General features: G+C 35.6%; 1 protein-coding gene across 2 annotated transcripts; it reads left to right on the plus strand.

The window, feature by feature from the left end:
* The first annotated feature begins 8555 nt into the window (after positions 1-8555).
* LOC132182870 (actin-related protein 2/3 complex subunit 1A-like) lies at positions 8556-18885 on the plus strand. Of its 2 annotated transcripts, none has more exons than XM_059596226.1 (15): positions 8556-8740; positions 10934-11019; positions 11715-11791; positions 12006-12100; positions 13043-13112; positions 13900-13969; positions 15212-15285; positions 15396-15438; positions 15823-15904; positions 16316-16404; positions 16516-16601; positions 17101-17164; positions 18130-18239; positions 18389-18447; positions 18563-18885. In XM_059596226.1, the coding sequence occupies exons 1-15, from the start codon at positions 8671-8673 to the stop codon at positions 18625-18627; spliced, it is 1140 nt and encodes a 379-aa protein (XP_059452209.1). In that variant the 5' UTR covers positions 8556-8670; the 3' UTR covers positions 18628-18885. The 2 variants fall into 2 exon arrangements, with proteins under 2 accessions (XP_059452209.1, XP_059452210.1); XM_059596227.1 differs by having other exon boundaries at positions 18130-18246; positions 18563-18651.
* The last annotated feature ends 7639 nt before the right edge of the window (positions 18886-26524 follow it).

The raw sequence follows: 26524 nt of genomic DNA on the forward strand, positions 1-26524 counted from the left end.
TCGTACGCCTAAACATCTGGTAGACCTATATCAAACCTCTATAAAAGAAAAGGCGATTGAAATGAATTTTGCTAATCACAGTAATCCTGAAGATTCTCCAATTTTTCTTGATACTCTAAATGGAGAGGGTAATATTTATCTTGATATTTCTGATTTCTTTGTAGACTCTAACACAAAAACTGATCTTTTGATTGGTGATGAATATGTCTACAACAATTAAAATATTTTCATTGTGTCTTAATCACAGTATGTTTACATTGCCAAATTTAATTGTATTTTGTTATTTTCTTTTTTATTAATAAAATTTTAATATATATTTTGTTTCTATATGGAGGTATGGGTCATATTGATGGAATGATTAATTCCAAGATGATTGGTGAAGATTTGTGTCTAGCAGACAGTTGTACAATGCACACAATTCTTAGAAATAAGAAATATTTTCAATACTTGATATTAAAAAAGCTAGTGTCAATACAATATCAGGTTCATCAAACCTAATCGAAGGCTCTGGAAGAGCGAATATCATATTGCCAAAAAAACAAAATTTTGTATTGATGATGCTTTGTATTCTTCTAAATCTAGAAGAAATTTAATCAGTTTTAAAGATATTCGTCTAAATGGTTATCATGTTGAAACCACTAATGAAGGCAGTGACGAATATCTTTATATTACTTCAATAATTTCGGGCCAGAAGCTCATATTGGAAAAACTGTCTGCTTTCTCTTCCGGGTTGTATTATACAACAATAAGAACAATTGAATCACATGTTGTGATGCACCAAAAGTACTCTAATCCAAAGATGTTTATGCTTTGGAATGATCATCTTGGACATCCAGGAACAATTATGATGTGTCGAATAATTGAGAACTCTCATGGACATCCCTTAAGGAACCAGAAGATTCTTTTACCAAAGGATTATCCATGTGCTGCATGTTCTCAAGGTAAACTTGTTATCAAACCATCCCCTTCTAAGGTAATTGTTGAATCTCCATTATTTTTACAAAGAATTCAATGGGATTTATGTGGGCTGATTCACCCTCCATGTGGGCCATTTAGATATTTTATGGTTTTAATATATGAATCAACTAGGTGGTCACATGTTTGCTTACTTTCTACTCATAATATTGCATTTACTAAACTTCTTGCTCAAATAATTAAATTACGAGCACAATTTTCGGATTATTAAATTCAATCTATTCGGATGGATAATGCGGATGAATTTACATCTCAATCATTTTATTACTATTGCATGTCAATTAGAATTAATGTTGAATATCCTGTTGCTCATACTCATACTCAAAATGGTTTAGCTGAATCGTTTATTAAACGGTTTCAGTTAATTGCTCGACCTTTGCTTATGAAAACATATTCTCATCACTAGGGAGAGAAAAGTCATTGCCAGAAGCACGACAAGAAATCACTTGGAATAATTCGACATTATTTCATTTTCATCATCGTACAAATCAATGTGAACTAGAAGTTCAGAAAATCATTCATTTGCAGAGTATTGCAAATCAATTGCCGGATGCATTTACTAACAACAAAAAAATAGTTAAGTCTCACATTCCAGCTGCTAATACTCCAACGAAAATAGAAATCTCTGTAGGACAATCAATTAATACAGCAACAAATGAGTCTAAGGCACGCCTGAAGCGTGAAAGACCTATTGGTGCCAATGATAAGATTCCCCGGAAGAGAAAAGCACAAGGAAATGAAATCGGTGCTCCTAAAGAGGCCTTACCCACAAAACAGGCAACGAAAATTGATCCATCCGAACTTTCTGTACAAAATTCTCCTGGAAAGGAATCCCCCGAAGAGGAACCTCTTGAAGAGGAATTTCCTGAAGAGTTACCCCCTGAAGAAGAACAGGTACCTAAAAATAATGAGATCTTAATAAATTATGCAAGTACAAGAGAAATATTGGATAGAAACAAAATTGTTGTCGACAACATATTTTCGTTTAAAGTTGCATTTGACATTACCAGAAGTAATGATGATATTAAACCACAAACCATCAAAGAATGTCAACGTAGAAATGATTGGCCAATGTGGAAGGAAGTAATTCAGGCAGAATTGAACTCACTAGCAAAACATGAAGTATTTGGACTTGTAGTCCAAACACCTGAAGGTGTATCGCCTGTTGGATACAAGTGGGTATTTGTACGAAAACGAAATGAGAAAAATGAAATTGTGAGATACAAAGCAAGACTTGTTGCATAAGGTTTCATGCAGAAACCTGGTATTAATTATGAATAAACATATTTCCCTGTAGTGGATGCAATTACATTTAGATTTTTGATTAGCTTGGTAGTTACAGAAAATTTGGATATGCGTTTAATGGATGTGGTTACAGCATATTTATATGGATCACTTGATAATGATATATACATGAAGATCCCTGAAGGATACAAAATGCCTGAAGCATATAATTCGAAATGCCGAAGTATTTTTTCTATCAAGCTACAAAGATCTTTATATAGGTTAAAGCAATCCGGACGCATGTGGTACAAACGTCTTAGTGAATATCTATTGAAAGAAGGATTTGAGAATAATCCAATTTGTCCATGCGTTTTCATTAAGAAATCAGAATCTGAATTTGCTATCATTGTAGTTTATGTAGATGATTTAAATCTTGTTAGGACTTCAGAAGAGCTCATAAAAACTGCAACGTATTTAAAAAATGAGTTTGAGATGAAAGATCTTGGAAAGACAAAATTTTGCCTTGGCTTACAAATTGAACATTTTCCAAATAGAATTCTTGTTCATCAATCAACATACACACAAAAAGTCCTGAAGCACTTTTTCATAGAGAAAGCTCATCCTTTGAGCACTCTAATGGTTGTTCGATCACACTACAAAAAATTGTATTTTTTCTGACGAACTTTTTCTGATGTGTCAGGTAGTCTGACACGTCAGAAAACGTCCCTGACGGGGACTTTTTGACGTGTTTCACGCGTGAACATTATAAGTGTCAGAAATAGAAAATTTCTGACGTGTCAAGTTTCAACTCGTCAGAAATTTCTGACGTGTTAAATTGTGACACGCTAGAAATTATTTTCTGACGTTTCAAATTTGACATGTCAGAATTTTTTGACGTGTGAGAACTACCAGGTCAGAAAATTTTCTGACGTGGTACTTCTGACGCGCGTCAGAAAATTAAAAAATTAATTTTTTTTTCCTGGAATTTTTTTTTGAATTAAAAATTTATTAATTAATATATTTTTTTTTTGGGAATTCCTCTGCACGGCAGCTCCCTCACGCTGCCGTGCAGATCTGTGTTTCTCAACACAGATAAAAAAATAACTGTGTTGAGAAACACAACTATTTTCTGCAGCCGTGCGCTGCACCATGGTGCAGAGATCGCATCATCTCTGCACCATGGTGTGCAGAGATCGATCTCTGCACACCATGGTGCAAATCGAGATGGTGCGATCTCTGCACCATCTTCTTCCTCGATCTTCTTCTTCTCTTCTTTTTTTTTTTTCTTCTTCTTCTCTTCTCCCTTTCTTTTTCTTCCTCCCTTCTCCTTTTCTTTTTGTTCTCCTTCTTCTGCCTAATTTCTTCAATCTACCGTGGGAAATTAGGAGGGAAGAATAAATGAATGAGGAGGGAGAGAGAGTGTGGGAAAAATAAATGAGGAGGGAAGAATAAAAAGAGGAAAAAAGTGGAGGGAAAATAAGAAGAGAGAAAATTTTCAAAATTTCGGACATTTTTTTTTCCTGACGCAATAATTTGGTGCATCAGAAAATTCGGACGCGGCAGTTTGGTGCGTCAGAAATTTCTGACGTGCCACTTTGGTGTGTCAGAAATTTCTGATGTATCATACTAGTGTGTTAGAAATTTTTGACGCACCAGTTTGGCGCGTCAGAATTTTCTGGCGTGGCATTTTTTGCCATGTTAGAAAATGCTGACGTGGCAAAAATTATGTACTGTTTGCCACGTCAGAAAATAACAGTTTTTTTGTAGTGTCACTTGATGTAAAAAAAGACCCTTTTCGCCCTCGAGAAGATGACGAAGAAATTTTTGATCCATATCTTAGTGTTGTTGGTGCTCTGATGTATCTTGCAAATTGCACACGACCTGATATTGCATTTTCAATTAATTTACTAGCAAGATACAGTTTTGTACCAACTCGAAGGCATTGGAATGGAGTCAAGCATGTTCTACGTTATCTTCGTGGAACAACTGACATGTGATTATTTTATTCAAGAGGTTCAAATTCACAATTAGTTGGATATGCAGATGTGGGTTTTCTTTCTTATCCGCATAAAGGTAGATCTCAAACAGGATATCTATTTACATGTGGAAGTACTGTTATTTCATGAAGATCTGTCAAGCAAACACTTGTTGCTACTTCTTCAAATCACTCAGAGATTATTGTAATTCATGAAGCAAGTCGGGAATGCATATGGCTAAGATCAGTAATTCAACACATTTGAGAAAAGTGCGGTTTATCCACAATCAAAGATTGCCCGACAATATTATATAAAGATAAAGCTACTTGTATTACACAGATCAGAGGAGGATATATCAAAGGTGATAAAACCAAACACATTTCATCAAAGTTCTTTTATACACATGAGCTTCAGAAGAGTGGTGATATTGATGTCAAGCAAATAAGATCAAGTGACAGTTTATCAAATTTATTTACCAAAACATTACTAACTGCAACATTTAAGAAGTTGGTGAATAACATTGGAATGCGTCGACTCAAGGATTTTTCATCATAAACAATTGAAGCTCTTCATACTAATGAGGGGGAATAAAATGATTATGTTGATTGTACTCTTTTTCCTTCGCTAAGGTTTTTCCCACTGGGTTTTCATTTGCAAGGTTTTAATGAGGTAATCCTAAAGCATACGAAGGCACACAAGAATATTGTACTCTTTTTCCTACTGGGTTTTCCTTGGCAAGGTTTTAACGAGACATATTCTTAGTGTATGGTCATCCAAGGGGGAGTGTTATGAATGCATTCATGCATTTGGTGAATGACCATTTAGTTCCATCTCTTGAAATTCTACACATTCATGTCATCTTTTAGAATTCTTATAACATCCATGTAATACATTGATGTACCCTCTTGTTTCATATTCTTTAACCTCCCATTATGATTTCATGCCTATAAAAAGAAGTATTGAGTTGTATGTAAATCACACAATAATAGAGAAGAATCATACATAGTTCCTGAAGAACTAGTTTCACATATTGCAATCTTTTTATCTTGTCTTGTCATTTTCTTTGATTTTACAACAAAAAACTTTTTTTTTCCCCTTTTTACTTTATTTTTTGGGTTAAATATCTTATTTCCCATGTGATTTAACTTCTTTATTTTTTGCGCCCTAAGATTTATTTTTTATCATAGAAGGTACCGATCTTTGCCTAAAGATGGAGATGGTACCTCTATCTAAATTCTATCTAAAATTTGACGAAATGCCACGTCAGCACCAATAACAAATTGAGATGGTGTAATTAATTAAAAAATAATAATTTTTTTTTTAAAAAAAATAAATTTAAAACATTAAAAAATTATATTTAATTTTTTTTTCTTAAAAAAAAAAGTTTGTGGGGCCATCCAGCCTCCCCCAAATTTTTTTTTTTTTTTTAAAAAAAAGAATTAATTCAATATAATTTTTAAATTTTTAAAAAAATATTATTATTTAATTAATTAAATAGACACGTGTCAATTTGTTATTTGTGATGATGTGGCATTTTGTCAAATTTTGGACGAAATTTAGACAGAAGTACCATCTTCGTTTTTATGTAAACTATATGTATCTCATGTGATAAAAAGTAAACCCTAAATAAAGAAGTTAAACCACAAAGGAATAAGGCATTTAACCCTTATTTTTATCGAAAACTTTGGTGAGAATTCATTAAAATAGAAGGAAATAAAGTTTTTTTTAAAAAAGGGTCCTATTATAAAATTTAAAAGTATTGCCCGTTTTCAAGGACAAAGTTTTCCTCTAAATTGGGTTGGATGAATTTCCTTCAACTTAGTCTATAAAAGTGATATGTATCCCCTGAACATTGTCCAACCCAGTTTAAGTCAATGTTCAAGGGATACATGTCACTTTTATAAATTAGGTTGAAATAAATTCATTCAACTCAATTTGGAGGAAAACTTTGTCATGTTTTCAAAATCTAAAATGAGCAAAATTATTTATTTATTTATTTTGGATAGTTTGATTGCCATTTTCATTAATATTAGGTTCGTCGGAAAATATTTTCTTGGAAAATAATATATATATATATATATATATATATATATAAAGTGGGAATGGCTTCCAAATAGTAACTTTTCTTTTGCACTTTAAATTTACTATTTTATCCTTATTCTTTGTTCATCATGATTTAGTTAGATAATGTTATTTTTGTCTTTTGACATTTCTTTAGATTGCAAAACTACTAATTTTCCCTTCCTGAATCTAATGAATTTAAAATGTTGTTTGGATATTTTTGTCTTTTATATTTAAATTACCATTTTGCCCTCCGGTTAAATAGTGACATTTTCTTTGTCAAATTATGATTTTGCCATTTCATATTTTTTACTGAACCATTCAATTAGTTAGGAATAAATGAATTTGATTCGTTTTCTTTCGTCTTTTGGCACCGCCTTCTAGACAGTATTTCGGTATGCATTGTTTTGGTGTTAAAATGACGATTTGGCCCTTACTTAGTTTGCCCATAGAACTAATGTTGTGAGGAATAAAGGAATTGAAGTCATTTGTTTTCGTCTTTTAGCAGGTTCCAGAGTTTTCATTTGACTTTTCTGCTTATTTCTCTCTCTGTCTCCCTCCCTCCCCATTTTTCCGCTTTAAACGCACCTTTTTTTTTTTTTTTTTTCATTCTCTCTTCTCATTTTTGAGAGGATGAGTAACGCACCCATTATTGAGAGGAGAACTTGAATCTAAGTCAATGGTAAGATTACTTCCTTCCATCAATGTATTGTCTTCATATTAATTTGATGTTGCTTCTGTAGTACTAGTATAGATGACTCCAATTATTTATTGATAACAAAATTCATAAGTTATATGTTTTTGAGAATCTCATATTTAGTTTCATATGCTTCTTCATGAGAGTCTCATGTTGTTATGTACCTATATGTTAGTTCAGATATTTTTCAATACCCTTTGATTTGAAGTAACAACTTACGTGTAATATCTAAATTAAACCTCTTTCGTTTTCTTTAAGTACATCATATTTACTCAATTTTATTGTCTTACTTTTCAGAAATTTTTATGTATACTTGTTCAATAATCTAGACATTAAATTTATTTATAGGATAATATACGTATATTATTAAAATTATAATGGTAACAATTATAGTGATACATAATATAGGGAATGAAGCACGTGCATTGCACGTGCCATCCCAACAATATATATATATATATATATATATATATATATATTTTTTTTTTTTCATTTAATCATATTAAACTTTAAATTACAAAAATCCCCCCCATCAGGTCCTGGTGGTAACTTAGCCCGGGTCTTGTGAATCTTGATCGAGTCCAAGTGGAATCTCGATGGAGTCCTGATGGAATCCTATAGGGTCTCGACCGTGTCTCAACTGAACTAAATGGTAGGAGTGTAAACCCAATCCCGGTTTCCCGGTTATTAGCTAAAACCGGGACCCAGAACTAGGTACCTGGTTAATTGGTTATACAATAACCGGCCGATTCCGGTTGGTACCCGGTTATCTGAACTGGGTAACAGGTTTTCTATTTTTTTTTTTTTTTTTTTGGCTTATTTCAGGTATTGGGCCTAATTTTTGGGCTTATTGTAAGTATTTGGCCCAACTTTTGGGCTTAATTGAACTATTTTGTGCCCCATTAAAAAAAAAAATTCAAAAATATTAATAAATATACTAAATTCGAAAATATATAAGTGATTTTATGATTTTTGTGAACCTTAGAGTAAAAAAATAATAATAAATATACTAAATTCAAAAAAAAAAAAAAAAAATATATTATTATTATTATTATATACTCGGTTATAATTGGGTATTTAAAAACCCCAAAATTGGTAACCGAAACTAGGTACCCCAGTTAACGGTTTTTCCCAACCAGTTTCCCAGTTTTTTTTACACCCCTACCGAATGGGGTCTCAACTAAGTCTCGACGAGGTCTCGATAGTATCCTGGTTGGGTCCTGATTGGATATGTCGATTTAAGAATGAGATGATCAAACTTTGAAAATGGTTTATGATTTTAAAAAATGAAACAATTTTCTAAAAATGGAAGAAGAATTTTCGTTAAACGAAAAATATTTTTGGTTGACTATTATTTTCATCATACCAATCATCGAAAAATATAGAAAAATTTTTCCAAAATTATTTTTGGTGGAAAGAAATGGAACTTAAAAAAAAAAAAAGAAAAAAAAAAGAAAAAAAAGAAAGAAAGAAAAACAAGAGAAAAGGAGATACAAACAATTATAATAAAAAATCTCAAACTATTAGCACGTGCCAAACACGTGTCTTTAGCATAATGAAAAGGACTACTATGCCCCTACTTTTAATTCGCTGTTTCTCTCTCGTTTTCCATCTGGATCTGATTTCAAGCTCCTCAGATCTCTCCCCCTTCACATTTTCCCGTTTCTTTCGCTCTACATCTTCACTTCCGTTCCGTACAAATTTCAAAATCAGATCAAAAAAGAGAAATAAATAAAAATGGCGGCGATCGCAGTGCACAAGTTCGCTCAGTGCATCACATGCCATGCTTGGAGCCCCGACCTCTCTAGTAAATGCTACTACTCTTCTCTCTTTTACTACAACTCCTTTTGCTTGCGTTGATTTTTGTTTTTTATTATTTATTTTTTCATTCTGTTTGGTTCCCGAGAAAACGTAGGAAAATAAAATCAGGTCATGAATCCAATCCGTTTCGATTTTACAGGGGGAATTTGATGATTGAGTTGTTTTTAGCAAGAAAATTGATAGTTTTTGTTGTGTTCGTGGATTTAGACGCTGATCCGTTCTTAATTTGTGCACTCTTGGGCTCCTGTTCAATTGTGAGAGCGTATTGTGAATAGGCGAGAGGCTTAGCTGGCTTGAATTATTCTACTACATTATAGTCTGACATATTTAGATTAACTGTCAATGGTTGGTTCTGGTTGATGATTGTCGATTGAGGTGTTTTCACCCAGAAAATGGATGGATTTAGACAATCGTCTGTTGTTTAATCTGGTGCACTGTTTGGTTCCTGATAAATTGTGGGGAAGATTTGCGAAGTTTTAGAGTTTTTTAGGTTGGTTAAATTAGTGTACACGGCTTAATTCAGGTATTTATTTTGTAGTTTCATTATTTTAGTTACTGTGAACGAACAGGGTTACGATCTGACATTTTAGTCTGGTCTGCAAGGGATAATTTTGTAGCACTTACTGTGCATTTTGGGTATTTGGCTTTACATATTCAAATCTCTGAATATGAGTTATGATAGAAATATTGGTCTTGTTTTTATTTGCATAAGGATGTATAGGAAATGATGGATATGGTGCTAGTGTTGTGCCAAATGGTAAATCAATGTTATAAAATTACCTAGGTTGAGAGAATTTGACTAACTGTATAGCGCTGAACCTTTGTTCAGTATGTTAAAATTCTTGAAAATAATTAATCATATGCTGATTTGCTTCCCTAGCTACTTTTGCACTGATGAGGAACAGAGAGAGGGAGCATAAGAGGCTAGTTGCCATTGTCGCATAGTTGTTCTTGTTGTTGTCCTTTTTTGTTTTTGTTTTGGTTAACCAACAATCTACTATCTTAATTAATTCACAATTCTTGACTGCAATTGAATGCCGGTTGAAGAAAATATGGTAGGGTTTCTATCATAAACAAGTCTTCCACCTATTCTTCATATAGTTGCAATTGGGTTTGTGATACAATATCTTCTATTGGTTCCCCCAACACCCCCATCTAATAATAATAATAATAAAATAACTTGTTGCCTCATTGCATTCATACACATCGCCAATAATTGCATGTCTTCTTCCACTTGATCCTCTTTGTACCATGGTAGGAAAGTAGTTGAGCTCTGATACCAACTGATGCAACATAGTATGTGGAAAGTTGAATATGCAAACATTAAACTCACAACTCTTCTATAAAACCTAGGAAAATTCTAGGAATTATAGGAAAATAAGGAAAGACTCTCTTGAGAGTGTTTCTTATTGATAAACCGAATAAAATGAACAATAATCAACAACCGGTCAACCAAGCTGGCCTTGTGGTGTTTAAATAGAGTTAGGGCTTTAACCTTGAAAGAAAAATTACAAACTATCATTTATTAAAAATAAACGCGTCTTGCTCGAGCCAAGGATGTGCGAGTATCCCGCGAAATCTTTGTCCCGTGAAACTTTCTGTTTGCCATCCGTAACATCTCGCTTGAACACTTGTCGGGCGAATCTCGCACGGAAGTCCTGCTGGAATCTCACTCTAGCGATCTGCGAGCGAGGGTCACACGAGATCTCTGTCTCCTGCAGAATCGTCTGTTGACACTCGGGAAGCTTTCCTCCCTGCTCAATGTTCTTCAGGAAGCCACTTGCAATCTGGGCTGTATCAAATCCTGTATATACATATGAGGTGTGCAAAGAACGGCAAATATTTCTTTTCGCTGAATTTTTTGAATACTACATAAGCTGGTTGGCTGAATTTTAATAGAGGAGTTTTTTGATAGCATGGAAGAATTTGGCTATTTTTGCTTCAACTTTATTATTTGTTCCATTTATTTTCCAGGTGCTATTTTTTTTTTTATTTTTTTATTTTTAAACTTTGTAAAGACTTACTTGTTCCAGGGCCTTAGTATACCATGACTTTTATTCAAATCCTTGGACTGGAATTTTTCTAGCCTTAATTTTTTTCTTTTTTTGGTCCTATATTGCAGTGCTTTAATATATTTCGTTTCTTATTATTGTTATTTTTATTTTTATTTTTTGTGTAGTGGTTGCATTTTGTCCCAACAGTAATGAAGTTCATATCTACAAATTGTTGCAAGACAAGTGGGAAAAGGTGCATGTTCTTCAAAAGGTACTCTGTTCAAAAAATTTCACTCCGTAGAAAAGACTTTTACATTATTTACGTTGCAAAGAGTTGACAGCTATTCTGTTTTACTACTATATCAAGTATGGGGAGAAGATGTTTACATCTTGAATTGAGCGTAACACATGGCCTCATGGCCAAGGTTGATGTTTTATGTTTTTTGGTTGCACCGTCCCTTCAAGGTCCAAGGTTCAACACCTCATGGGTGCAAACAATCCTTTGGGGCCACACCCCCTGGTGAAAATCCAGCGTTTTAACCAGTTCCGTGTAGGGAAACTTCCAAGGGTGCGGTGCACGGGACCGGGATGTACTCTGCAAGGGTGAGTCCGAAAGGCCCTGCCTTGGAGAGGTTCCCCGACATAAAAAAAAAAGGTTTTTTGGTTGCACCATTTTGCTGACGGAGACGCAAAGCATTTGCCTCGCTTGGTCTTATTGTGGAAGAATGTTAAATAGAAAAATGATAACCTATTGATTGCCCTCTTCCTTTAATAGTGGTAAAATTGTCTCTGCTGTGTTGGAAGGACTTCATGCCCCTTTCTTCTCTTTGATCTATAATATCTTTGATATTTAGTAACATCATATTGATGAATCTTTTTGTTGTCAGGGTTTTATCATTTAGAATATTTTGATGAAAACATTGTGTGAATAATGTCATAATTTTTTTTCCATTCTGTCTGAAACAGCATGACCAAATTGTTTCTGGGATAGACTGGAGTGCAAGGTCAAACAGGATAGTTACCGCATCTCATGATCGAAATTCGTGAGTAACCTATATGGTTTTAGATATTTGTTATTTGTATTTAGGTGGAGAGGTTTTCATATCAGTCCCTCTTTGAGCTCTCTCCCTCTTCCTCTCTCTCTCTCTCTCTCTCTAAAGAACACACATAATGTGTCTTACTTTTTTTTATTTGTTCCCCCCTACTTATAAAAAAAAAATTCAATTTAACTAGTTATTTATTAAACTCTGTTTCTAGATATGTGTGGAACCTTGAAGGATCAGAATGGGTACCAACCCTTGTTATTCTTAGGCTAAACCGCGCTGCACTTTGTGTCCAGTGGAGTCCAAAAGGTATTGTAGTACTTCTGTTCCTCCTTATTTCTTCATTGGTTCTTAGATCCTTTATATTACTGATTAGCTTACCATTTAAGTTCTGCCGGTTATTGTACATTTCTTAGTGTATTGACTTTTTTCAAACCATCAGGTCCTCAGGATAAAAATTATATGCATAATCCACTAGGATGAAGTGTCCAGACTTGGGAGAATAAAAATGGTTGGCCTTATGACCTAAGATATATCCATTTGATACATTGTTGGCGGGGTATTAGATTTATAATTTGCGTAGTTTAACTCTTTTGAGGGTTAAAAATATTTCCAGTGAACTTCTTCTGGCATGTTAATTATGAAAATATCGACTATCCGAAGCAGGATTTTTTAACTTGTGAAGACAAAAGACATGTCATGGCCGAAATCACAGAGTTGGATAATATTAGCAGATGCGTACACCTAAAGAAAAAGTACTCGAAAAAGAAACGTATAGGTTGAACCTGTTACCTCATGTTGGTCACAGTTTATCAAGAAAAGCTGTCTGCATGTCCTAATATTTGAATGTTAGCTTAATTTGGCTCCTGGACATATGCGGATATACCTGCCTTCAGATACACAATTGAGGTCCATGCGTCATTGTTTGATGCCAGAGGACATGTAATATAATGTTTGTGGTATTGCGAGCATTGGTTGCTACTATTGTGATTGATACGACTCATGGTTTTGCAATGGACTTACATGTTTCATAAAACATATCTATACTTGCATAGACCTGCTGCTGTTTTACTTTGTCAAAATCAGCAACAGAAAACTTTGAAATGTGTCTGTTCTAATATTTTGGAAGTTGTATGATTTTGTTGGTCACCTTCAAGTCTCTCCTAGAAACTGTGACTATAGTTATAGAATTTGCTTCAATCTTGCAATATTGCATAACACTGCTGAAGTCACCTTTTTCTTTAACCCCAGAAAACAAGTTTGCTGTTGGGAGTGGGGCTAAAACTGTTTGTGTATGCTACTATGAGCAAGAAAATAACTGGTAATTGGTCCATTGTATCCTTACTCTTTGTTCACTTGCTTCGACTTAGTTGCTTATGAATTCTTGATATTTGCTTGGTTTCTCCTTACATGAAGAAATTACTGATGGACTATTATCATTATTATGTTTCATGTATTGCTCTCTCTAGGGCTTTAACCATGGTGGATTCAATCAATTCAGTTTTTTTTCCAGGTTTATCTAGTATAGTGCTTAAGCTGAAGCATCCAGACTTAGTTTTGAGCCTGGTTTGAATAATGTTTACTTCACAACAGGTTGGGTTGGGGATTGGCCAATCTCAGATAACCTAGCATGAGCCTGATTTGATTTATGTTGGTACAGAATCTATCAGACAATTACTGTATTAATGATCAGAGTCTATTTGTAACCTAATTTCATGAGTGTATCATTAAACTTTTTGAAATGCTAGGAATGATCATCACGATACGTCAAACTATTCTCAATTTTTTTTCTTTATTTCTTTTAAAGGGTTTACATGAAGCAAAAGAAATGCTTTCAGTGAAGCTAGCATCAAGAACTTGTAGAGTATTTTCTAAAACTTTTTGTAGAGTATTTAACATCAAGAACTTGTATTGATTTTAAAGAACATGTGGACTTTGATTTTATGTAAATATGCTTGTTTTGAGTATTGTGCTTGTAATGGTCAAATGGTCATAGTTCCCCTGCATAAATTTTGGTTAGACCTGTTAAAATGGTTTAACATAGTTATACTATCTTGTAAGTTGCATGTCATCACTGGCTAATTTGTGTGTGGTATGCCGTTATTCAGGTGGGTCAGTAAACTAATAAGGAAAAGACATGATTCTTCTGTGACTGGTGTTGCTTGGCATCCCAATAATGTGCGTAATTTCTCAGTTTATGACATTTTTCATGTATTTCTTTTACACTTTGAAAGTAGTTGCTTGTTTGTTTCTTATTCAAAGGATTCTCAACGTGTGGTCAAACCTTGCAAACTAGAATGTCTGAATGTATTTTAAATTGAGTAATGCTAGAGTCTACACTTTTATCCCATCACTATCTTACCGTGCTGACGTAGTAGTATCAATTAGCCCTTTGATCAATCCTAAAAAAAAATCAAGGGTTGATTGGCACTACCACTTCAGCAGGGTGGGATAGTGATGGGATAAAAATGCGGTTTCTAACGGTACTCTCTTAAATTTTAGCCAAGTTAGAGTCTTGCCTTTCAAACTGAGGAGTCAGGCATGTGACATAATTGTAATTAGGGGGAAAAGTCTAAGGTTTGTAAGGATGTTACAGTCAAGTGTTTTTTTTTTTTTTTTGGACATATCCACACAAGTGGGGAGGGGGATTTGAACTAGTGACCTTCGCTTCATGTAGCACAGTCCCGAACCGATTGAGCTATGCCTTGGAGTTGTGTTATGCACTTTGTTGAACACCTCTTTTGAGTGAATTTTTTTTTTTAGAATTTCATAGTCATCAAAAGGTTTGTATAACACAAGGATACAAAGCAATGCTGGAGATGAAGAGCTTTGGGTGGTGTTGCCATGTTATGCTTCGATGATCTCTGCATTTACTGAATTAACAATTCCATTCGTTAGGTTCCTTATTATCCTGTTGAAAAAGAAAGTAATTGAAATAGAATTAGGGATATAAAGTGATTGAAGGGTGCAACCCGTGTACACTGGGAGTATACATGATAGATCGATCCTCCATGGGAGAAAAAGAAGAACAAAAATCCAACGTAAAACAGAAAGTGAGGACTATTATTCACTGCCACCCATGCATAAAGGGATTTGAGCCAATGCTTATTATAAATCAAAAATATCTTTGCTTCAACTACTTACTAGCCATCAACAATGATTATTTGAGCTAATTTTAAACTTCTTTTGGGCATGTTTGTCAAGAAATTCAACCATTTACTTATTTTTATTTCTAGCACATGACTATAATTTCTTTCTCTATATTTTTTTTCTGCATTATTTTACAAGTTTGTATCCTCTCTTTGGTAGTGAGTAAAAATGTATTCTGGATATTAGTTGTTAGTTGCTGATGCTAAATACCCATCATTTCAATGTGCCATTTACCGAATCTGAGTATTGGTTTTGTGCTTATAATTACAGATTTTTCTTGCAACGACATCTACAGATGGAAAATGCCGAGTGTTTTCCACCTTTATAAAAGGTGTTGATACAAAGTAGGTCAAATATAATTTGCAAAGCATTGTCAGCCATTAGAATTTACTCAAATTGTGTTACGATTTGTACAAATACATTATTTATTGTTGTCTCTATGGAAATGTTCCAGGGATTCAAGAACAGGCCCTACTTCAGACTCAAAATTTGGAGAGGTTCAAGATCTATTCTTTGACCTTGTAGGATTAAAATTTGTTTTGTTTCATTATGTTGAAGGAAAGCTATTGAATCAATATTTGTTTCTGGGGGTTACTTATATTTGTGCTATTGTTGGTAGAAACTACCTGTAAACATGAAATAACATACTAAACCTAACAGCTCCCAGTTTTAATTTTTTCCGACATTTGAAACCATGCTAGTTACGCGCTAGCAACTATTTTTCTTTTCAAGCATGTTTAGTTCATAGTACCATAGTATTATTTTACCTCATGTATGTCATTGACTGGAGAACAGGCTATTATATTTTCCTTGACACAATCTGCATTTGTTTCTAGTGACAACAGTGTTGCCTTACTTATTTCCTGCTTCTGGTGAAACAGCAAATTGTTCAGCTTGATCTCTCATTTTCTTGGGCATTTGGTGTGAAGTGGTCTCCAAGTGGCAATACCTTAGCTTATGTAGGTCAGAAATATCTTTTCTCTGCGTGTATTGGCTAGCAGGATTCTTAACTGCCAGCTATTGGCACTCTTGAGTATTTTAATTGTTCTATTCATTGCCTTTATCTGGCTATCATTTATAGGAACTGAACTCAAAGTTGATATTTGCTTCACAATTTCTGCTATTACCCTTTGGTGTGCTTTATCAATAATTTTCTCTTATTTGAAAAAGAGATGTTTTGTGCTCTTAAATTGCTATTACTGCCAGATAATTTCTAATTTATCTGTTTCTATCCATTATTTTTGGTATCTGTTGTCTGCATTCAGTCTCAAAGAAAGTTATATGAGCTTTAAAAGAGGTTGATTCTATCCATTATATTCCAGATGATTGAGACTGTTTTTTTCCCTTATGTCTACCATTTGTAATATTGTACAGGTCATAATTCTATGATTTACTTCGTTGACGATGTTGGACCTTCCCCTTTGGCTCAAAATGTTGCATTCCGTGATTTGCCTCTTCGTGATGTGGGTCAGCATCCTTTCTTGTTAACCTTTCTTGAGTATAATCATTTTGTTCACATAACTCCACTAACCTGGATTTCAATATGGAAATTGTGGTATATTGCGAATTTTCAGGTTTTATTTGTTTCAGAGAGAATGGCCATAGGAGTGGGATTTGACTGCAGCCCAATGGTTTTTGCTGCAGACGATAGAGGAATATGGTATGTAAAAAAACTTTAAAATGTTATCCATTCGTGTGAATCAAATTTTGTTCTTTTACATCATCTAGAGGGAGGGGGTGTTTTATAAGTTGACTGTGGGTCACACAATGGGTAAGACACAACACCCCCAACTCCCGTAAAGAAAAGAAAAGCTTCCAATACTAATGGATTGAAGATGTGATTGTTTTTCCTTTTTTAACTAGGTAACTTTTACTGAGGCAGACAAGGGGACTTGAGAGCCCGAGCTAATCCACTACCCCATACTTGGGGGTGGAGAGCCATATTGGCCCAAAGGCCATTGGCTTCAAGATATGATTGTAGGATCTAGTACGATCACACAGAGACTACAAAAAAACACTTAGTTTGTTTTTTTTTTTTTTTTTTTTTAATTTTTCAGTTAGTACCAAAAAAAAAAAAAACCAGTTGGCACGACTGATTTATGGCTTTATTTTCTTTCAAGAAAAATAGTGAAGTGATACCTGTCTTTTCGGATTCCTAGGAGCTTTATCAGATTCCTTGGTGAAAGGAAAGTAACATCTTCAGGATCAACATATGGTTCACAGGTATGGGCATGGTTAATTGTATGTCATTTAAGCTGTTAATGTGAGTAGGTAAAATTATACCTTTTGCCGATTCATAACATCAGGTTATTATGAACATTGATGAGCTCATTGATGTTAAAACTATCAGCTTCTATCAAGAGGGTTCAGGGCAAGGGCTAGATTTCATTACAATGTGCATATCATGCCCAACCCCCTCTCCGCCCATGGACTTTCATCTCTCATCAAATAAACAATTTTTTTTTTTGTCATATACTGGAAGTGTTTTGGCATTATTGTAACTTCTATAATATTAATTTGAGATTTTTGAAGTTAAGTATGACCAAGTAATGATAAACCATGAATTATTTTAAGAAAACTATCATGTTGTGTCACAAGAGAATTAACAAAAAAAAATTTGACTAGATGTGTGGCAACTTCTTTAAAGATGTTAAGTGTTCAGTCATTGCAACCACTTGAAAAGAGAAGCAGAAAATATTAAAAAGAAAATGTATGATGTTGGCTTCAGCACTGTCGAGCTAACAAACTAGAAGATGTAATGTTCTTAGTTTAAAATGGCTTGGACATGCGTTTTTGTCCTTCTGCTACATTACACGTAATTTTTGCTTTTCTTTATTAATTGTTAAGATTTGAACTTAGACCCGCCCAACCCTACCCCAACCCACCCATTATTACTTGTGCCTAAGCATAAGTGGCTAATGCAGTTACGCCAGCAATTCCAATTGTTACATATTTTCATCTAAACCCCTTTTTTGTTCTTTGCTTCTCCTGAAGAATTATTGTTTCGTGTTTTCTATTGAATTTTTTGAACTATTCAAAGCTGGCTCAATGTCGATAGTATGAAACTGGAAAGAATTCCATTATTATTTATGTATTTAAAAATGATTATTTTATTTTATTTTTCCCAAATTCCATAGGATAGTTGATTTCTGTAGTATAATGGTCTTTATGATGTCTTTCTTTACCAGTTCTCTGAAGCATTTGGGAAACTATATGGTGGGCAAACAAAGCATGGAGTGAGCAATGATGCAGTTGAACCTTCAAGATCACGTGGAGGCATTCATGAGAACTGCATCAAGTACTTGGTTACTTTCAATACTATTTTATTGCTCCTACCTTTTTTGGTTTCCTCATCTGTTAAACTTGTTTCTTTAAATTTCCCGATAGAGTAGCCCTTTTAATTATTGTGAGGTGAATGCATGACACAACATTATCTGGAAACTGTAGTTGTATTCTGCCGCTTAGGAGGCCTGATATCTCTACAATAGCACGCTTCAGTACTTCAGGTTTGTGAAAGGAAAAGAAAGCCTTTAACCAAATTCTTGTTCAATCATATGTGTCATCCTCATTACCTATTTGGAAAGGGCCTTTTTAGTTAATCCTAATGCCTCAATGTCGCAGGGCTGGACGGAAAAGTGGTTATATGGGATTTGGAGAACCAAGCTGATCTATCTGACTATTTGTAAACATTGATCTGTGAAGTTTTCACATCCTCGTACTTTGTAAAGAATATCTCTTTAGCAATATCAGGTACAGGAAAGTCCTTTGTAATATTAATTTGGTTGTGACCAATTGCTGATAAGTCAACAGATACCCTTGCAGAATCAATTACAAGTTCAAGTAATTTTACTTTTGTATTCATGTCTATGACGACTGTACATGTAATGTAAGGAAAAAGAAAAGCAATGTATTGTGGCCTGCAACTTTTGCCAAATTTTATTTCAGCAAGTGGGTGGAAAGAAAAAGATATGATATTCCATTAAATATTGTGGTTGAGCAAAGTTTTGTTTTGTTTGTTTCTCATGTTTTTATAGAATTCAAGTCTGGCAGGATGCTTGTTTACCATTTTAACATGGAATGTATGTGCTCTGATTTTATCTGGAGTGGGGACTGGCGGGGGAGGGGTTGGGGTGTAATGCATGTGCTCTAAACAAATTCTAGCCGCTGTATTTCATTTGAGTGGTAGGAGGAAAAGATTTTTCTCCATTTCATTTCGGATGAGCAAAGCAATCTATTTTAATTTATTTATTTTTTCTTTAATTTTTATCTCTGACACTTTGTGGTCTACTATTTATTGGGGTGGTCAATTACTTGTTCTTCGAAGAGGGACATGTTTGGTTCCCGTTAAGATTGGTAATTTTTGACACAACTCGTAAATTTGATACGGACTCAATGCGAAATTAAAAGGTTAGGGTTGAGAAGTTTGACCGGTTTAATTAAATGGTTCGAGTTAGGATTAATCTATATAGTCTTATATCTATGTTTCGGTAAGACTTAAACTCGACATGCGATATAATGACAGGCAATTTTCAATATAATTCGTGAAAGGGTTTGATCTGTTTAATTAAATGAGTCAAGTTGGAGTTTACCTATATAATTTGTACATGTGCTTTAACACGATCCGAACTCAAAACGAACACAAATTGCCACTCCTAATTCTTGTAGACATAAGACCATTTTTATTTGTTCCACTAGCACCTCTCTTTCTATTTGGCGCGTGCCACCCGAGCTTGTTTCCAGTTTTGGTTGTTGTGTGATGGGGTATTCGAGGCTTTGTTTTTTTTTTTGTTTTTGGGTGGAAGCCAAGATGTATGTGCTTTTGGTAGAGGAAGGGTGTTCAGTGTTAAAAATCATCGAAGGAGCATGGATGTCTCTCGTGTTGTAGCATGGCTGTCGGGGACGATGGAAGCTTTAATTTGCGGAGGAGGATTGAAGGAATTTGTGAAATTCTAAAGGGTTGGCAACATTGCTTCTTTCGCTCAGAGAGGCTCAAATTGTCATGGTCGATATCTGTCGTTGGTAGAATATAGCAGTGGTGGGAAGAGTGGCTTCATCATTATTAAGGCCATAAATGAAGAAAGCAACTCAAGAACATGTTCAAGCTTGACTTGGTTAAGCCCGACTCGAGCTCGACTTAATTATTTAACAAGTTGTTCTTGAACTACGAAACTAAACAATATATGCTCGTATAAAACTCAGCTCAACTCATTTGTTAAATTGACTCATATATATATATAGGAAAAGTATACATACTCTACTCAAACTATTACTTCACTGTCAGTGTCCCTCCCAATCTACTTTGTGTAATTCTCCCCCTTAAATTACCAAAACATGTTAATGTCTGCCTTAAGATCAACAAAAAGACACAAATTACCCTAAATTTTTTTCAATAAAACAAAAATATTTTTATAATTTTCTTTTCATTTTTTTATTAAAAAAATTATAAAAACAAAAACAAAAAATTATAAAAACTACGAGCCGCTAGGATTTGCCTAGAATCGATTTGGTGGGTTTTTGGTTCGAAATAGATTTTTGCCCAAAACAGAATGTTCGACCCTCTCTGTCTAAACATTCGAACCTCTCTGTCCGAACGTTCGATGGTTAGGCAAAAAGTCTATTTTGAGTGTATTTAGGTTTAGGGCTTGTGTTAGCTCAAGTGTAGAACTGTTGAGCAGTCTTTTCTCGGATTTCGAAGTTATGGAATCTCAAAAGGATTTTGAGGAAGCGCCGTACGACTCAAGTGAGTAGAAACTCACATGGATACTTGTTACCTTTTTGCATGACTTTCACCTCAATCTGATACTTAAGCGGAAAGTTATAGTCAAAATACTGAGACGTGTGTAGAATACAAATTTGAATCTAATCTGATTTTAACTCTAAATAGAGAAATTCTGATTTAATCATTTCCTTAATTTGATTAAACTTAACCACATTATATAGGTCATTTATTATGATTGGTTACGCTTAACCACATCAGTGTGCTTTAAGCCTAAAATCAATGAAATTTCTTGCATCTTTATTAAAAACCGAAAAACAATAAAACAACACAAAATCAAACAAATAACAATGGTAAGGAATTAACATATGCAAGTTAAGGAGTTTGAATGTGCAACATTCGACACTTATCACTACCTACATCTTGGCCATCTGCTGGCTCAAATCTGGAGGGTGGCCAGTGGCACCAGATAGGGAGGATGAAGCTCCATCCGCCGAGTGTCTCCCAGCTGGCGGCTGCTAAGCTTGTGGTAGTTGAGGTGCCTCAGCCGATGCCCATAAATGTGACCCGCTCGCATTGAAGAACCGGGAGGAGAAGGGTCCCCTGGATGTTATGGTGTGGCATCCATCAGTAGATACCTCGGCATGCTCGATCAGTCTTATAACAAGGGCCCCATATGGCAGCTGCGTCCCCTAATTTGCCGTCCTTTATAATGGAGTAGGCGAGGGATCCAAAGTCAATCGGCACTTTAGTCAGCACGACATACAGGCAGAGGGCCCTATCCCAGATGATGGAGGCGAGGCTATTAACTGGGAAGATTCAAGTAATGATGATCTTGTAGGCAAGGTGGGCCTCGTCTGTTAGGTCACTCGGGGCAAATCCTTCATTGCCCTTCAGCTCCATCGTGTGGGGTCGCCCTTTGCAAAACACTCCACCAGCAGAGAGCGAGGAGGCTTAGTGTTTGGTGTATACGGGGACTCCGAGTCGACCACTCGAGGAGTGTTGACAATGTTGATGATGAGGTCTGGGGTCATGTTGTGCAAATTTATTTAACTCGCAAGTGCACGAATCAATTGTAGTTTAATGGATTGCAAGTGCGAGGTCGATCCCATAGAGAATTGTATTTTTGAAAGAGCAATTTATATCTAAACTAATTAAATCCTAATCTAGTTCCAAAAGGGTTTTTGATTTTTGAGTTTTGAAAATTAAAGGATAAACATAAACTAAATAAAATAAGTAAATAAAAAAGAGGTAGTTCGAGCAGAGGTAATTAAACTTCTGGATGCGGGAATCATATACCCAATCTCTGACAGCAAATGGGTGAGTCCCATTCATGTGGTACCGAAGAAGGCAGGGATTACAGTTATCAAGAACAAGGAAAAGGAGTTGGTCCCCACTCGTGTGCAGTCAGGATGGAGAGTGTGCATTGACTACAGGAAGTTAAATGCCGTGACAAGAAAAGACCATTTTCCTCTACCTTTCATCGATTAGATGTTGGAGAGATTGGCAGGCCATGAGTACTACTGTTTCCTTGATGGTTACTCCGGCTACAACCAAATTCCACTGGACCCCGAAGATCAAGAGAAGCTTACTTTCACTTGTTCGTTCGGTACGTTTGCCTATCGCCGTATGCCGTTTGGATTGTGCAATGCACCCGCCACTTTTCAGCAATGTATGATCAGCATCTTTTTAGATATGGTTGAACGTCACCTGGAGATCTTCATGGATGACTTCTCAGTCCTTGGTTCATCATTTAGGGAATGTCTACATCATCTCACATTGGTGCTGGTACGGTGCAAGGAGAAGAATTTGGTTCTGAATTGGGAAAAATGCCACTTCATGGTGAAACAAGGAATTGTTTTAGGGCATGTAATTTCCCACAAAGGTATTGAGGTTGACAGAGCTAAGGTTGATCTGATATCTAACCTTCCGCCCCCGCGGACAGTTAAGGAGGTTCGGTCATTTCTGGGACATGCTGGGTTTTACAGAAGATTCATCAAGGACTTCAGCAAGATAGCAAGACCTCTATGTAATCTATTGGCAAAAGATGTTCCTTTTGACTTCAATGACAAGTGCCAGACAGCCTTTGAGATTCTGAAAAAGACCTTAACTTCTACACCAATCATTCAGCCACCTAATTGGGGGGTTCCGTTCGAGATAATGTGTGATGCCTCTAATTATGCTATGGGAGCCGTTTTGGGTCAGCGAGTAGAGAAGATTCCGCATGTCTATACTATGCCAGCAAGACTCTGAATGATGCACAACTTAACTACTCCACTACTGAAAATGAGTTGTTAGCTGTAGTGTTTGCTCTGGATAAGTTTAGATCTTACTTGCTAGGGTCTAAAGTCTTAGTCTACTCGGATCATGCTGCACTGAAATATCTATTGTCAAAGAAAGATGCTAAATCTCGTCTCATCCGGTGGATTATGTTGCTGCAAGAGTTTGATATTGAAATTCAGGACAAGAAGGGTTCCGAGAATGTGGTAGCTGACCATCTATCTAGGCTGGTTGTCGACTTCAATGAAAATGCTGTGCCGATTGCTGAGACATTCCCTGATGAACAACTTATGCACATCTCTCAAACTCATGCACCATGGTTCGCAGACATAGTGAACTACCTTGTCACTGCCCAAATGCCATCACATTGGACTAGGCAAGACAAATCAAAATTCTTGGCTGGGGCGAAGTACTTCTTTTGGGATGATCCTTACCTGTTCAAATACTGCCCAGATCAGATTATAAGGAGATGCATTCCTGAAAATGACCAGCAAAATGTCCTATCTTTTTGCCATGATCATGCATGTGGAGGCCACTTCAGTTCTAAAAAGACCGCGGCGAAGATTCTTCAAAGTGGATTCTATTGGCCCTCCTTTTTTCGTGATGCCCATGCCTACTGTTCAGCCTGTGATAGATGCCAGAAGTTGGGGAGCATTGGAAGAAGGAATATGATGCCGCTGAACCCGATCTTTATTGTGGAGCTGTTTGATGTTTGGGGCATTGATTTCATGGGTCCCTTCCCTAATTCTTATGGGTATCTTTTCATCCTTGTGGCAGTGGATTATGTTTCCAAGTGGGTGAAGGCTATTGCTTGCAAGACTAATGATCACAGAGTCGTGTTGCAATTTTTGAAGGAAAATTTGTTCGCACGTTTTGGGATACCACGTGCCATCATCAGTGATGGGGGGAAGCATTTCTGCAACCGATATTTTGAGCAACTCATGAAGAAGTATGGTATTACTCATAAAGTTGCAACTCCCTACCATCCTCAGACAAGTGGGCAAGTTGAGATATCCAACAGAGAAATCAAGAGGATATTAGAAAAGACGGTGAACCCGACAAGGAAGGACTGGTCTCTTCGACTCAATGACGCTCTGTGGGCATACCGGACTGCATTCAAGACTCCAATTGGCATGTCTCCCTACCGACTCGTGTATGGCAAGGCTTGTCACCTCCCTGTGGAATTGGAGCACCGGGCTTATTGGGCTATAAAGCAGCTAAATTTCAACCTCACCAAGGCTGGTGAGCAAAGGAAGTTACAGCTAGATGAATTAGAAGAATTGAGGAATGATGCCTACAACTGTGCCAAGCTATACAAAGATCAGATGAAGAAGATCCATGACCAAAACATTTTGAGAAGATCATTTGAAGTTGGTCAGAAAGTCCTCCTTTACAACTCACGTCTGCATCTGTTTCCAGGAAAGCTCAAATCCCGATGGACTGGACCATTCATAGTGCGTGCAGTTTCTACTCATGGAGCCATCGAAATCCAGGATCCTAAGAATGGAAGTGCTCTCAAGGTCAATGGTCAGCGGTTGAAGCCATTCTTGGAACTGGAAATTTCGGAGAGTGAGGAATTGCCTTTGGAAGATCCTACGTCGTCTACTTAATCATCAGCGGTGAAAAGTCTGGCTGAAGACTGTAAACTTAGCGCTTATGGAAGGCATTCCTTTTTCTTTGGTATTTTTAGTCATTTTTTGTGTTGTTTCGTCTATCTTCATTTTTGTTTTATTTTTGTGTTTTTCAGCACAGGTGTTATTATGAGTAAGTTTGGGGGTCGTCTCTTTGCTCACTCTGGTTCCTTATACCTCTTGGTATTGTGTTTCTGCCTACATTGAGGACAATGTGTGATTCAAGTTTGGGGGTATGGGAAAAACACTTTGTCTATTTATTTTTGTTTTTATTTGTTTAGTTTTATTTGTCTTTTTGTGTTAAAAAAAATTTGAAAAAAAAAAAAAAATTAATTATGCTATGTTTTTGTCAAGTTTGAGTTAAACTGTGACTGTGGTTTGCATTTCATTAGCTTGCTTAAATGGTTGAATACATCATTATGTCATTTGGAATCTAAGTCCTTTGACTTATTTTTGGGTAAAAGAGATTTCACTTGTTTTGAGATAAATTTTTATGAGCACATTAGCATGTTTTCTGTGAGGTATGATGTTTGAGCTTAAGCTTGTTCTCTTTGAGATTTGTTGGATGACCTATTGATGAATAACCATTGGCTTGCAAGATATAAAAAAAAAAAAAAAAAAAAAAAGAGAAGGAAAAAGAAAAGAAAGATCATGTTGAGTTTTTCGTTGAGTAACCGGACCTCTTGCCTCATTAAGCATTGAGTGTTCGTGTCAAAAGGTGTGAAATTCAATATTGATTTAAGATATGGCTAGTCTGGCTTCGTAGCCTTGTTGACTTAAGTTACTAAGCCCTTAGAGATGTTTTACATCTAGTGCCCTAAAGCCACTTGGCTTGGGAGTCATTGGCCTAACACTTGTTACATGGGTCAATTAGAAAGCTTAAGGGAGTTAGACACTACAAAGTCTGTTAAAAAAAAAAAAAAAAAAAGTTGCATATCTTGCCTTGGTTGTTTCATCTGTTAGAGATTCTTACAAATTTTATGGAACTTGTCTTGAGTTTAAGCTGAAAGCTTCATGATTGTATGCTAATTACACTTTACACATTTCAGAACATATGAAGTCTAAATTGTTCATTTATGAGTGATTTGATTCTGGATTTCCTTTTGATAGTGATGATGGTGTTTGTCTTTTTAAGTTTGCTCATGAATGAGAACCATGGTTTATGTGAAACTTCTTTCTTGTTAACGACATAGTACTACAATGTTTGTGGGTATCATTCCTGTTAAGCCCGCACGAGACTTCACTCGTCCACTAGGGATGCCTAGGGGTTTAAAAGGCTTGTTGCATATGCTAAATGCAATCGTCTCTCCCACGAAAGAGGATTTATGTTTTGTTTTGTTTTGTTTTCATTCTATTTTTCGTTTTGTTTTGCTAAGGGACTAGCAAAAGTTAAGTTTGGGGGTGTTTGATGTGTGCCAAATATTGCATATTTGGACCCTTGAATTTACTTGTGTTAATCTTTTAGCTGTGTTATTATCTGATGTTCTGTGTTAGTTTTGTGTTTTTAGTATTTTGTAGGTGTTGAAGAAAAACTACTTTTTGGAAGAAAACATACTTTGAGAAGACCTAGATGATATGGTTAAGTTTAACCAAATCCAAGAAATGGGTAAATCGGATTAAGGATAAGATTGGATAAAATTTCGAATTGGATTCAAATTCAGATTCTACACGTCTTAGTATTTTGACCATAACTTTTCGCTCACATATCCGATTGAGGTGATTCAAGTGGCGTTGGAAAGCTAACTCAAAATACTACAATTCATTGTGAAATATGATTTTGCTAATTCGGACGTTTACTATTCCAAAATCGTCCCGTAATTAAATGGTACAAACCTGGACGAATTGTATCCGATTTCAACTTGTAAAACCCTAAGTTTTAGGTCTATAAATAGGGAATTATCAGATTAGTTGAGAGAGCTACGAATTTGAAGATTGCAGAGGAGAAAGAAGCGAGTT

The sequence above is a fragment of the Corylus avellana genome, chromosome ca5 (assembly GCF_901000735.1).
Source record: "Corylus avellana chromosome ca5, CavTom2PMs-1.0".
Classification (NCBI taxonomy): domain Eukaryota; kingdom Viridiplantae; phylum Streptophyta; class Magnoliopsida; order Fagales; family Betulaceae; genus Corylus; species Corylus avellana.